We start from the raw sequence: 14,768 nt of genomic DNA on the forward strand, positions 1-14,768 counted from the left end.
CAGCACAAGGGAAATCCGCGTGCCTGTCAGCTCCTTCACAGGCCATCTGAGATAAGCCCCCTGGTCCACGGGGTGAGGGTCCCCTCCATCCCCAGGCAGTGAGGCTAAATGGCTTGTCTGGCTCTCCTGGGGAGAAGAGAAACTCCAGCCCTGTGCTCCTGAGACCAGCTGGGCCTCAGGCCAAACTGCTGTGGAGATGGTGGAAGAAAGCCCCTTGTGGCAGAAAGACTTGGGGACCTGCTGTGCCCCCAGCGCTTGAAGCAGCCACTGGGCTGTGATCCCTGGAAGAGGCTCACCAGCATGGTCCCATCAGATCTTGTCCTGCTACCCCACTGCTCCACTGCCCTGGTCTGCAGAACTGGGACCATGTTTAGACTGGTCAGGTACAGAAGTGTTTTTCTTCAGAGAAGACCTCACGTGTTTTATGTTCATCAGGGATGTTAAATGCTGCAGATGATGCAGCAGGCATGTGAGCTGCAGCCCTCCCATCCCCTTTCCCACAAAGCTGAGGGTACCAAGGTGCAGCCACAGGGCTACGACACCAAGAAGCAGGAGCTGAGAGAGGAATCAGGACACGGAGGTGTCTGTCCCAGCCTGGCTGGGGTCCAGGCTTGCTCTCAAACTTTCCCCATGTCCTTCACCCTACACAGAGCCTCCTGGCAGCTGGAAACTGTGGAGGCAGCTCCTGGAGCAGCCTAGACTGTGGTAAGACAGGAAGCAGACCAGGAGAGGATTTGAGAAGGAAGGGACAGCAGGAGAGGGACTGTGAGACTCTGGGAGGGGTCTGTGCCGCTGTACAGCAGAGACTGGAGAGAACACAGTGGGGGCTGAGGAAAGCTCTTCCCATTCCCCTTGTGATCCTCAGCATGGCACCCCCACACCCAAAGCCACCCCAGCACCATGCCTTCTCTTTCCCAGGATGTCCCTTAGCACATCTGCAGGACACAGACAGGTTCCAGCTCCAACTTCCTGCCTGCTTCTTCATCACCCCCATCTGTCCCAGTCCACATCAGAAATGGTCCACATACACCCCCTTCCTTGTGCAGGGTGACGAACAGCAGTTCCAGCTCCTGCTCCCCACAAGAGATCAAAGCCAGCAAGGAGCATCAGCCTGAAACCTCTCCACTAGCATCCCTTATTTCAGAAAGGCAGAAACAAGAAAAACACCAACCACAGCTTTAGGGGCAAGCAGGCCAAACTGGGCTGAATGGAAACAAGGGCTTCTAGCAAACTGGGAGTTCATGTCATAAGAGGAGCCTAGGAGAATCTGGGGTGAGGGGAAGCCAGCAAAACACCCACAGGAGTTTTGCCTTGAATACCTCTTTCAGGGGGAACTACCAGTGAATAGTTTCAGGGGAAACTATCAGGTGGAGGAGCAATTAGGACACTGCTGTCACTCACAGAGAGAGGCCAATAGGCACAGTTCCCTGCTCCTGCCAGGCAGGGACATAGACAGGACCACAGCGCTAATCCCGACTGATGGAGGAGAGCAGTACCTGCAGCAGCACACAGCAGCACTGAGCGAGCCAGAGGGCGAGGAAAGCTCCTCTCTGCAGGTGCAGAGAACTCAGACAGCCTGGGGACTGCGAAAGGGGACAGGCAGTGTAGGCAGGGGGGTTGAGGGTTAGCCAAAGACTGGGACACACGAAGATGAGGACACTGAAGCGCAAGAAGCACTGCCCAATACCTGAGCATCTCTCTCTGCTCCAACACCTTATGAAGAACAGCCAAAATGCACAAAACCCAGGATCCTGTAATGTTTTACAGCCATGCCTGGAGGATGCTTGGCCATAAACCAACTTTTTCCACCCCAAAATAAAGGCACGGGGGCTTCCCAGCAAAGCCAGAGGGATACTAGCCCACTCCACCCTCACTCTTCCCAGCCCGCCAGTCCAGTGCCCCCAGCCCTGCCTGCTGATCCTTCACTGTGGCTTTAATGGGGCGTTTCAGAGGCAACAGCAGTCCTCCATGGCTGAACAGCACGGAGCAGCCTGGGGCAATCCCACTGCTCACCATTAACCTGCCCCCACCCCCCAAAGGGAAGGAACTTGGTGAAACCCCACTGGGATGTGTTACATGGGAATGACCTTGTCTTCACTACCCACAGCACCAAGGCAGCCCCGGGGCAAACGAGGAGCCCTGGGAAGGGGAGACACAGCCCACTCACAATTAATTCTTCTCTCTATTCAATTACTAGCAGCAAGACTGAGGCATGTTTTGTGGGCGGTGGGAACACCAGGCCAGGAGACTGCCCCTGTGTTCTGGTCACAGCCCCCTGGAGCTGTGCCCACCCCTGTGCAGGACCAAACTGGGTGACGTGGCCCTGTCTGGTCACTTTTCAGCAGCCTGCTCTCACAGCTTCGTTTCAGGGAATTGGGCTGACTCCTCTGCCCTTCACCACCTCCTGTCCCTCCTGCCCAGCAGCACTCTAGAAACCAAACCTTTGCTTCCATAATTTCAGTCTGTGCTCCTGGAATTGCGGGTGTCAATATTGGCTTCACCATCCTTCAGTGGCCACGTGCTGGCTCCTAGGCAGCAACACTCCTGCAGATCAGAGGAGACAAAGCTGGGCTCTGCTTTCCATCCAGCCTAGGCAATAGGGAGGAGAGTCACCACTCACAACAGCAGGGCTGCTGGCATAGCAGGGGCAGCCTGGGCAGCTCAGCATGTGGCAGCTTCACTCCTGGTCCCCAGGCAGAGCAGGGTGTCATCCCATCACCCAGGATGGTCCATGGATGCATACATGGATTTTCCAATGGTGTTAAGCATCCCCTGCATTTGGCTCCGCTGAGGCCAGTGCTGTTCTCATCTCTGGTATCCCCACCCAGCACTTGGGGTGAGCCAGGAACATGGGTAATGATCTGGCAGAGCTGAGCGAGGCCAAAGCCTTATGGAGGGCACTGAAGGGGAGACACCTGCTCAGGCCCCATCCATCGGCAAGCAGAGAGAACTGGGATGGCTCTGCAGCTACCCAGCTCAGGAAGGGGTCCACACAGAGTATCACAGCTGGGCTTGAGCTAGGCAAGCCAGAAACAAAAACCAAAGGCTCCCAGTTCACATGGGACCAGCTTAGGGAGAAGGTGACATCTCCAACCCTGCATGATTTAAACCCGAGGTTGAGTATTTCTGTGCAGTTCTGCTCTGCATCGAACAGGGGTCAGCAAACAAGCAGCCTGACCAGGAATGGCCATGACACGCCTGCATGGGGAAGGGGTGGCACACATGGACATGTGGATGAGGATGTGTGTGCTCATGGCACTTGGGAAGCTCCACTCCATTCCTGACCCTCTTGTACAGACCAAACAGCGCCTCTAGGACTTGGTCCCAAGACATCCCTGGCTGGCACAACTTCCCAAGCATCATAGCCCCAGTGCAAGCAGCAGCACCCTCCTGAGGGTCTCCAGCCACACATCATCAGGCAGGGCTGGGAAGAGGGGGGTCAAAGCCAGGCTGGGTAGGAAGGGGCTCCACTGGCCACCCAGGAAGATGGGAGCCATCACTCAATGCCAGGTGTCACTGTCCTGTCTGTGGGATGGAGTCTGTGGCTCCTCCAGTATCATGAGTAGCTGAGACAGAGACACAAAATGCTCTTCCTTTCTTGCCTCACTTCCCAGCCAGCCCCATCAGGCAATTTGGTTTGGTTTGGGTCCTCTTAGGAAGAGGACTTCTGCGCCCAGCCTGCAGTGGGATTAAGCCTAAAACCAACAGCATGGCCGGGGGGGGGGGGGGGGGTGCTGTACGTCGGCTGTAACTCTACCTTAGTTTGTTTGCTTACAGCATCCACCCAAAATGCCCGTGTGTGTCTCTGGGCCTCTGTGTCAGTGGAAGCTGAACTGCTGACCCCAGGAGTTTGCAAAACACCAGGGTTAGGGCCCTTTGACATCCCAGCCCAGCAGAGCCACAGCTCTTCCTGACCCTGGCCCCGAGGAGCCAGGCCCTGGGGCACCCCACATGGCCCTTCGAGAGCTGGGGCTATGGGGGGAGACAGTGGGGCCAATGGGAGTGAACCCCAAAGGAGTGTTGGACACACTTCCCATGGCACTTGCTGTTGTCCAGGCGTGGCTGCAGCCCCCCCCCCCCCCCTTTCTGTGGACCACCGCACCATGGACCTGCCCCAACCCCCCTGCTAGTCCTCATCCAAGCCCAGCCCTTCATCTTCTGTCCGCCCTACAGCCCCCCGCCCCATGCTGGGATGGGGACTGTCACAGGAGCTGCACCCCTTTCCAGCTTCCACACCCAGGCCATGCCTGGTCTCTGTGCTGCCCTACAGACCTCTGTGTTTTGGGAAGGTGAGGAACATATGGTCACAGGTAAAACAACAGCCAGAGCCTGGAGACAGTCTGTAACTGGCTTCTCCCCAGTACCAGCTGTGGTAGGGGACCTCGTGCCACGCGGCAGCATGGCCACGGCATGCACAACCCAAGCTGCCATCATGGTGCAGACACCATCTCAAAGGTGTGCAGGGAGGGGTCAGGGCTGCAGGGAGCCAGCCAGGTACAGGAGCCCAGGGAGTTCAGATGGAGTTTGAGAGCTCTCCAAACATTCTACTGCCATTTTTTTCCCAGGAGCCAAAATCCTACCTCCCAATGTCCAAGCCCCGCTGTTAGACCATGCTGCTTTTCCCTGTGAGCTGAGCATCAGGAGGTCTAGCAGGACAGACCTTCCACAGACAAGGTCCCTGTCCCCTCTGCTCTCCTCATCCTCTACTCTGCCCATCAGCAACATCCCTTCCTATTCAGCCCCAAAAACTGCATGCCCTGTAGCTCAGGGGTCTCTGCCTGCCTAAGAGCCTGTCAGGGGAGCAGGCACTGGAGGCATGGAGTGGTGTGGCTGTCCCACAGTACCTACGCAGAGACATCACCACCAAGGATACTACAGAAGATAAATCCTGCCCATCCAGCCTAGGGCTCTGCCACTGACAGGCCTGAGAGAATAACTCAGAGATCCTAAATCCCCCTGGGACACAGCCCAGATGCTCCGTGCAGGCCCTGTTCCCCTGGATGCCACCAGGCTGGCAGAGACGTGTGGCCAGTACTGACAGTCCTGCCAGTGTCAGAGACAGCCGAGGCCAGAGCGATTAGATTTGCACCTCGGAGGGGTCGAAGGGCAGGACACCTGCGACCTCCGGGTATCTCGGCTGCGGGTGCTGAGCACAGAGCTGCCAACACTGCCCTGACGTGAGGCGGCTGCACAGGGGGCTCAGCAGGGGAGTGTGGGACAGCTGCAGGGAGCCTCAACCCAGGCTGTCCTGCATGGAGCTCTCTGCCACAGCCCAAACATATTCACTTTTAACACCTGCTTTATGTGTCTGGGAGTGTCTGTGAATTTAAACCCACACACCCCTGCTCCAAGATTATCCTGTGCTTCTCCAGCTGTGCCCTCACTGCAGAACAAAAAACCACAGCTGCCACAGCAGCACCTTCATGGACACAGTCCCCTCTTGTATTCTGGGCTGCACTGTGGGGCTGGGGACATGAGTCCACACCACAGGCAGCGACATTATCACAGCCTGCCACCACCCAGGGCATGAGCAAACTCCTGTGCCAGGATGTGCATCCAGGCATCCACCGTGGAGCTGGAGGGGCCTCTCCTCCCACAGAGCACTCAGTGAGTGAACAGCCACACATCCATGCTCCCAAAAAACTTGAGGCACCCTGGGAGGACCCAGCACATGTCTGAGCACCAGCAAGCAGGTGATGACACCAGACCTGAGCTTCAGTTCTCCAGCAGAGAAGGCCATTCCCACACAGTGCATCAGCATCATTTCCCTTTGCAAGGGATATTGATGGGAAGAGGATGGGAATTAGTGGCTGAGTGGCCCTTCCCGGTCCTGCTGCTGCCTGTCTTGGTTGCAATCTGCCTGCAGCTCAGCTGTGCCAGGGCACGCCCTGCCCTGGTGGCTCCCTGAGGCAACAGCAGAGGTACCCGTGCCCACTGCCCGTCGGGATGGAACAGGGATTGCACAGTCAGCTAACGCTTCAGAGAACAGGACACTCCTCACTCCCACCATCAGGGTAGTCTCAGCTAAATGTGGCTCCGCTGGCCCTTTTTCTGGCTCCTGCTGCCACCGAGGTACCACACGGCTCTCTGTCCACCTTGCAGAGCCACTGAACCCCAGGATAATGGGGTGCTGCATCTCCTGGGGTGTCTCCCTTGCTTCCTTCGAAGCCCAGGCAGCCGAGACTCAAAGAAAAAAGACTTTACCCCAGATCAGCGTGGGAACCAGCAACAGAGAGCTTATGGAGCAGGGGACCAGCCCCACCTACAGCACAGTCACAGCTGCGCTTCTCAGCCGCCCTGGGGCCGTGGTCTAAGCCACAAAGAGTTGAAACCCAGCCAGAACTCTGATGGGGCAGGACTGGCTGGGGCATCATAAGGAAAACCACTTCCTGGCCACACTCAGCAGAGCAGCTCCCCATCCTGCTCCTCTGCCCCTGAAAAAGCAACTCAAACCTGACCTCTGAAATCAGAGCATCCTGTGGGAGCTGCTGGCCTGGCCCAGCCACCCAGCTGGAGGAGGCAGCCAAGCCCCAGCCCAGTGAGGCTGCACCTGAGCCAGGCCCTGCAGCGAGCAGCCCGAGCCTCTCAGCAGGAGCAGCAGGCTGGTGTGGGAGGGCTGCGGCGTGTGTGGCACCATGGATGCACAGCCACGGTGCTCATGCATGGTGACCCCCACATTGAGCCCCACTACAGCCACGTTTCTCTGCTGCATGTCCCAGCCACGGGCAGGGCTCCCCGCTGCTGCAAGAGCAGGAAGGCATCCATCACCAGCTGTAGCAGCATGCAGAGCCCTGAAGCAGCAGAGAGGAGGGATGCTCAGAGCAAATCAGGTCCCAGAGCAATCCCAGAGCCATCATCTGGGGCATCATTTGGCTCCCCAGGCACTGGCACCTATACCCCCCATTGGGAGAGGGAAGGGCTCCACTCTTACACGTGTCTCCAGCATGGGGAGCTCACAGATGTACATAGAAACGCAACTCGATTACCCCCCTCACCCTATGGAAGACATGGCAGCCCTCGCACCAGGAGCCCCACGCTTCAACTCCCTGTGCACAGAGAGCCTCCTGCCCCCCACCATCACTGAGCATCCCCCAGCCATACCCGAGCCCACCTGCTCTTAGACAGCCCTGTTTGTTTGCCCAAGGTATTTGCAGCCGGGGGCACCTGCTTTGATACCATCAGCTCCACGAAGGAAGCTGCTCACCTAGCGTGACCCCTGTAATCCCATCCTTCCCCATTAAGTGCTGTGTGTGAGCGCATCCCCCCTCCCAGCCTCCTGACATTTCAGCATTCATCTCCCTCTCCCCAGGCTGAGCACATCAAGGCTGTGACATTGCTGGGGATTTGGAGGCAAACCTCCCCAAGTCACTTAGAAAGGGGCTTGGCAGTACCAACACCCCCCAGCCCCTGCACTGCTCCCTCTGGGTTTGGGACATTCACTTCCCCTGGCGTTGCCCTACAGCAGCACTGGGGACCAGCCAGCAGTCATGACAAAATCTTGAGCTGAACTGGTCCTGCACTGGGGTGTGCAAGCTTTGTCTCCTCAAGCCTCCTGCCACCATCCTCATGTCCCCCATGGTGCCACCTTTGTCCCCTGCCAGGACAGTCCTGCCTGCCTCTGTTCCAGCTACCTAGACACCATGAAGGACACCAGCAGCCTGAAACAATCTCCTTTTACCGTTGAAGAGGCCAAATACTCCTTCTCATCAGCCAGCACATCTTCTTCTACCCTATGTCAGGCAACAGTACCACCCTTCCAGGACCGAGCTGTGCCCACTCCCTCACTCATCACTCCTCACCACGCTTGGTACCAGCTGCCTCCCCCAGTCCTCCCTTCCAAGAGCGCCTTGTTAAAAATGGTCTGCTGGCTCTTGTTTCCCTGGAGTCAAGCTGCAATTCCACGGAGCACAAGCACAGTCAAGGTCTGGCAGACAGATTATCCCTGACCCCTTCCAGGTGCACATAGCCAGGGAAATCTGCGAGGTGATGGGGTGCCAGCCCTGGCAGGGGCTGGGCACCTTCCTAGCGCTGTCCCAGCCATGGCTCCATCCACAGCCCACATCCTTTCCTGGACCATCAGCACAGGCCACTGGTGCGCTGTGCCCACCAACACCTCTCAAACATCCCCAGCCCCCAGGGAAGCTGCTACGGCATCCTTTCACCCAGCTCAGCTGCAGGAATGTCCCGCTTCTTACGAGCTTCCCAGGGCAACGGGATTTGCCGAGAGATCTGACCGCGCCTGTGGGCACAGGCACGGAGCGCCAGCCGCGGGCACACGGGACGGCGGGGGAACCGCACCTCCCCGGGGACAGACCCCTGCCAGCCGCACCCCCCTCTCGCAGGGATAGGAGGAGCAGCAGAGCGGGGTACCCTTCGCATCCCGGGGTGTGCCCGGGGAGGGCGGCCATACGCCGGGCGAGCCCCCCGCGGGCCGGGCGGTCGGGGCGGGAGCGGGAGCGGCCGGGTTCCCGGTGCCCCGGGAGCGGGGCCGCAGAGCCCGCCTGCCCCCTGGCGGTGCCGCTCCGGGCCCCGCCGCCTCCCCAGCCCCCGGCATCCTCCCCCCGCGCTGCTGCGGGGGCCATGCGCGAAACGCGGGGCTCAGCTCCCCCGAGCCGGCTTTCTCCGCTGGTGCCCCCCAGGCAGCTGAGGTCGCGTGCCCCGGGGTCGGGATGCATGCGGTCTTGGAGTCGTGGAATGTTTTGGGTTGGAAGGGACTTTTAAAAGCTATCTAGTCTAACCCCTCTGCCATGGACAGGGGCATCTTCAACTAGATCAGAGCCCTGTTCAACCTGATCTTGAATGTGTTTCACCACCCTCATTGAAAAAAGCCTTTCTTCCTTATATTCTATTTAAATCAACCCTTTCAGTTTAAAATTATTAGTCCTTGTCCTACCACAACAGGCCCTGCTGAAAAGTCTGTCCCCATCTTTCTTATAAGCTCCCTTAAAGTACTGAAATGCCACAGAAAGATCTCCCCAGAGCCAACTCCTCTTCCGTCCTTTCCCCTTTGCTGCAAGGCGCTTTGAAGCCTCATTCTGAGAGCTAAGTAAGGGCTGTTTGGGGCCAGAAGGAAACAGTGGGTAGGTGGAAAGGAGCTGCACAGGTCCCAGAGAGAAATATGATCTAGAAAGGAGCCTGAGCTGAGGATCCACCCTGGATTTCCTACATGGGTCCAGGCAACTGAGAAACTCATTGTCCGAGGGCATCAAATGAGCCAGCATGACAGAACAGCCCATGGTGCTTCTCAGGGACAACATCCAGTGTCTCAGACAAGGAGGACTGGGACAGGCATCAGCATATGGGCCAAGAATACAAGACCGGTTGCAGAGAAACTGCCAGTGAAATATTTAAGGGCAGAACCAGCCACCACGGGTGAGAAATGCCACCTGGCTAAAGTGCAGAAAGGATCAAGCCCTCTCTGGGTACCCAGGCATGGGGGAGACACAACCCCTCAGCAAAGGTCACAGCTCAAACTTGCCCCACTGAAGCGTGCATGGGAAGAACCTGCCAGCCAGCAGTGACCTTTCTTCAGACCTGATGCCTGAGAGACCTTTATTGAGTGTAAGAACAGTTCTTTACAATGCAGATTGACCCAGAACCTCCCCCCAAATGAGACAGGCTGTGAGCTCCCACCCCACCGTAACTGCAGTCAAGAACAGAGCCTGGGCCCCAGTTTCACACTTCCACGTGTATAAAACACAACAAACTGTGAGCAAGCAAAAGCAAACACATTGGAATCAGTGAAAGTGCCTGGCTTTACATCCATCTGCTGGGGAAGGGGCCAGGACTGGGTATTTCACAGCCAGGGAAAGGGGGTGCAGAGAGCAGAGGTCCAGGGCAGCAAAAAGGCACAGGGCAAGGATCACCTCCTCCACCTCCAACTCCCAGAAAAGGGATGGGGGAGAGGGGATATACCAGCAGCATCCATCCAGTTTTGGGATAACCCTCCCAAGGATGTGTGAAAGGAGACACCCCGGTGCTGGGAGCAGCCCCTGCTCCCCAAAAAGTTACGACAGCATAAAAAGAAAAAGCAGCAAATGTTGAGGTCCTGGCAAGAGGTGTCCAAGGTAAAAACCATCCAGGGAGAGAAGTCCCAGTGAATACCTAGGGGAAAGAATCAGATTGAGACCAGCAGACTCCAGCAGCACGTTCCACCCACACTTGCCACACTGGTACCACAGCCACCCAGATCCTTCCTCCAAGGCTGCCCAGCCCCTCACCTTGCCTGGAGACAAGTTACTGCTTCCTCCTCCTACTTCTTGGCTGGCATAATAGGAGGAAGCTCCTCCTCATCCTCCTCAGACAAGTCATCATCCTCATCCAAGGAAGCATCTTCCCTGTGCACTGGGACACACAAGTAACTGTTATTCAGCAATTAATGTGTGTGCAAATACAACTGGCACCCAAGACACCCCAAGAGCAGAACAGCCCAAGGAGCACTGAAGCAGCTTTCACAGCAGCTAACAGTGGGAAATAGGCAGCATCCCAGTTGGAGGGAGGTCCCAGAAGGGAATGGTGACAGCCAGACATGGAAGAAGGGGACAGTTTGAGACATCCAGACCCCTTTTCCCATACAAGGCTTTAGGGCAGGGAAGGAATCCCTGCACTGAGATGGCCCCTTGGGACAAAGGAGGGACAGAGAATGCATGCCAAGTAGCACCCAGGGCATCTCCCAGCAGCTCCCTGGCAGTTGTTGACACTGGAGCCCCTTCATAGCCCTCACTCCTCCCAAGCTTTTTCCCACCCTTCAGTCCTTACTGATCCTGTGCCAGCCGGCGAGGTGCACTGGGCCAGAGCCCGCTGCCAGGCGAAAGGTCACTGGAGGCTGCAGCTTGAAGTTGTCCAGACTCAGCTGCAAAGAGCAGAGATGGAGCTGAGTTAGGGGCAGAAGCAAAAAGCAGAATATCCTGTAGTTCCCAGCACCTGGCCCAGTAAAACATGTCCACCTGAGGGCACCTTCAGCCAGGCCAAGGGTATTCAGGGCATTTGCCTGTGAGCTGCGGATCCTAGATCAGGATATACAAACATCCAGAGCTGTTCTGTTCCCTGCAGCCATCCACCCCCGAGTCTTTAAATCAGCCTCTTACCAAGGGCTGGCATGACAGCTTCAGATTTGCCACAGGCACAGCGATCTCTTTGTTCTCATGGTTTCGCCCAATGACTTCCACCACATTGCACTCATCCTTGGCACCATCTGTGAGGCAGACCTGGGTGGGAGTGGAGATTGTGAGCAACTGCTCTCCTAAGGGACACGTCAGGGACAGCTGGAGCTCTCCACGGGACAAGTAACCCACAACAATGCTACCAGCCCAGATGTCATGCAAGGTGTGAGGATGCTGCTCCACAAAACAGGGAGAGCACTGAAGCACCCTGTAGCAATTGTCCCCCGACTGCCTCAGAGGGGGCTCTGTGCCTTTCCCAGCTGTGACAGCTGTTTTTGCAGTTACCTCAAGGGAGGCACCTGGGCTGCATTTTTGCTGATCTGATCCACGCTGGCGGGTTCTGTGCTCCCAGGATAGAAAACAATCCAAGTGAGAGCCAGGAATGAAGCCCTGCACCTATGTGGGCTTGGGGAGCAACAAGCCAGAGACCCAGCTGGTGTGAATCTGGTGTGAGGCTCCAACAAGGTCAAATTCAAGGCAAAAATATTTTTCTTCACCACCTGCCTGGAGCATCCCCCTATTCAGCAGTCCTCTGCACCACAGTCTTTGCACAAGCACCTCTGTATGATGGATAATATGATGTGACCACTCTATGACCTGCCCTGAGAGCAGCCAGTCCTGGGGCCTCAGTCACCCAGGGAGTTCCCTGATCCAGTCCAGCCAAGAAAGGAGGATGAGCCTGGAAAGGGGGCTTAAGGATATGGGTGACTACAGGAGAGAACAAGCACAGTTAATTAACATTTCTCTTACCACAGACAGCGCCAAAATGTGGTCAGAGTCATCTTCTTCATCCACCTGAAATGTGTAGGATTTGGTACTGGCAGTCAGCTCACAGCCTAGAAGGAGCAGATCAAAAACCTGTAGCAGGCATTACACAACACCATGCACCACGGGCAAAGTGTTCTGAGGGGGAGCCCTGGCCAAGCATGCACATGGCATCCCTAAACCTCTTTATTTTCTCATGTGAGGAGCAGCATCAGGCCAGGGCACCCTGGGCTCCAGGGTCCCAGAAAACTACGCATCTGCCTCTGCGCCATGCAGGGACAAAACCTGGTGTCCCCCAAGCGGGCTGCCACAAAGCAATGACCACAGGCACCCAAGGTTCCCAAGCACTGGCAGGGTGAGGTGCTTCCCCTCCAGAGAGCAGAACAGTCAGGGCACACCACTGTGGGAAACAGGCGGGAGCAGATAAAACAGGGACTCTGCTCATGCCACCACCAGTACAACTTTTTCTTGGATGGGAGTCTGGAAGCAGAAACAGACACAGAGTGCAAGACCTGAATGATAAGGTACAACCCAAGGGGAGGATGCCAGGCCAACCTACAGGGAGCTGGAGTCCCTCAAGAGAAGTTTTGAGACATACTTTATTACGTACTTCTTCAGACAGTTACAAAAACAAGGGAGATGCATAACTATGTCCTTAGCTCTTAGGATCAGGATTCAGCCAACCAAACAGAGGGACGAAACTGCCCTGGGTGCATTTAGTTATTGCAGGATGATTCACCAATGTGAGGCTGATTGGAAAAACACACAGCTAAGCCCTGCATACCAGTGCCGGCATTTGCAAGGGAGAGAAATCGGCCTTCACGAACGCAGCCCAGGGCAGGTCCTCTTTCTGCCCATGCTTATGTATTCAACTCACCGAGGGGAGGACCAAACCCCAGGTGCATGAAAGGCCTGGGGAGCTGCAGCTCCGCTCTTCCCCCAGCGCAGCGTGCGCTGAGCCGCGGGGCCCGGCCCGGTGGGCGCTGCCCGCACAGCCTCGGTGAGCAGCGCAGGGCCGCGTGTGGCGGGGCTTCCACGGCCCGGCCGAAACCCCTCCCAGAGAGGAGGGACGCGGCTCCGCCGCCCCGCGACAGGCGCCCACGAAACGCTGACGTGAGAGCGCGGGGGATGAACCGGAGGAGCGGGAGAGGCCGGCGAGAGCTGGGGCTGCCAACCCACCGCCCCGGTATTCCCAGCCCTCTAAAGCCACCAGAACACCAAGACCCCACGCGGCTCCCCCCAAACCGCCCCGGGACCCCCAGCATGTGCCCGTTCCCTCCCAAGCCCGGTCACACACGTGTCTCTCCGCACCGCCCTCCCCCCCGGCACGTTAAAGCCCTCCACGTGTCTCTTCAGACCCACGTGTCTCTCTTGCCTCCTTCCCACCACGATGTGTCTGCTGCCCCCAGCTCTCTCTCTGACCGACCCCCCGGCCCTATTGCCCTCACACGTGTTCCCCCCCCCCCCCCCACGTGTCTTTCCAGCCTCCACGCCGTCCCCATTACTCACCAAAGTCTCTTTCTGCCCCATCTCTCTCCTGCCCCCTATTTATTGCCCCAACGTGTCTCTCCTGCCCCCCAGTTCTCTCTTACCCTCCTACGTCTCTCTCTCTCGTCCCCTCACTCCCCGCCCCGTGAGCCACCTCCCCAATTCATCTATGCCCCCCCACGTGTCTCTCCCTCCCCCTTGCCCCTGCCCCCGCTCCCCTGGCCCGGGGCCGCTCACCGAAGAGGACGCTGCCGGGGCAGGCGGGCCCGTGCGGCTCCATGAGGCAGCGGCGCTGGGAGCGGGTCTGGGAGCGGGGCGGGCCGTGCTGTGCCGTGCCGAGCCGCCCCGCCCCGCGCCCGCCCCCGGGGACCGAACCAAAGGGTCCTGCGGCAGCGCCCCGCAGCCTTTAACTCGGGCATTTCCTGCCCATCCTGGGCCTTCAGCATTTAGTGACCCCAGCGCCGGCTGTGGAAACGCCACACCGGAAATACGGCCCTTACTACGGGCTGCTGCTCACCTATCGCCCTTCTCCTGGGCACCATCCCGGCCCACGGCAGCAGCCGTCCCAGCACTGGGGAGGAGATACAGGGCATCTACAGAGCCAGGAGGCTGAAGGCATAAAGAGGGGGGGGACAGGAGGGTGACAAGGACAGAGGGAGGGCCACAACGGGAGGGACCTGCTCATCTCTATCCCTTTAAGCACGGGCAAGAGCAGCGTGACCTGACACTGGGGACTGCGGCACAGGAGCGTTTGAGCACAGCAGGCAATATCCTACTTCAAAATCTAAGGCAGGGAGGAGAGAGCCTGGACCGGCCTTTCAAAGCAGAAAGGGAAGCAGTCTCCTTGGTGCTGCAGAGGAGCAGACAAATTAAAACAAATCCTGCTAACAACGAGCTCACGCTGGATTCTGGGGACGAACCTGGCTCTGCTCCCACCACAGAGACTGCTGCCAGCCAGCCACTTGCTTTGCTCAAGCTGGGACAGGTTCAAGGAAAACCTGACTGAAGAGGTTTGAAAAGCTGAACCAGTCCCAGGAAGCGGCCAGTGCTCGTGCAGCAATGGTTACACAAGCACAGCCATGTGCTTCTCAGCAGCTGTTCCACACAGCCACCTGACCCTACCTGACCCATCTGCAGCCACCACCCTGGAGCAATGGAGGCAGGAGCATCCATTGCTGCATTATGCTCCCTTAAAGGAAAAGGGTCTGGTGCAACATCAGAGTCCAGTATAGTTTCCCAGGCCAAGATGTGTTGTAGAGAGGCAAGTCTGTCATAACCTCGTGAAATAGGCTTCAAGAAAACACAGTCACCTATGTGCAACACATTACTTGTTTTAACAGAGAACATTTACTG

The 14,768-nt window shown here is 57.5% G+C and overlaps 1 protein-coding gene across 1 annotated transcript; it reads right to left on the minus strand.

Annotated features, from left to right (window-relative positions):
• Positions 1 to 9,518: 9,518 nt before the first annotated feature.
• NPM3 (nucleophosmin/nucleoplasmin 3) lies at positions 9,519 to 13,860 on the minus strand. The gene is given in 6 exon segments (XM_048312078.1): positions 9,519 to 10,104; positions 10,221 to 10,344; positions 10,759 to 10,852; positions 11,088 to 11,207; positions 11,913 to 11,998; positions 13,653 to 13,860. Coding segments are annotated over 5 exon segments (585 nt in total). The 5' UTR covers positions 13,846 to 13,860; the 3' UTR covers positions 9,519 to 10,104; positions 10,221 to 10,252.
• Positions 13,861 to 14,768: the final 908 nt, after the last annotated feature.

Source organism: Corvus hawaiiensis, chromosome 8 (assembly GCF_020740725.1).
Source record: "Corvus hawaiiensis isolate bCorHaw1 chromosome 8, bCorHaw1.pri.cur, whole genome shotgun sequence".
NCBI lineage: Eukaryota > Metazoa > Chordata > Aves > Passeriformes > Corvidae > Corvus > Corvus hawaiiensis.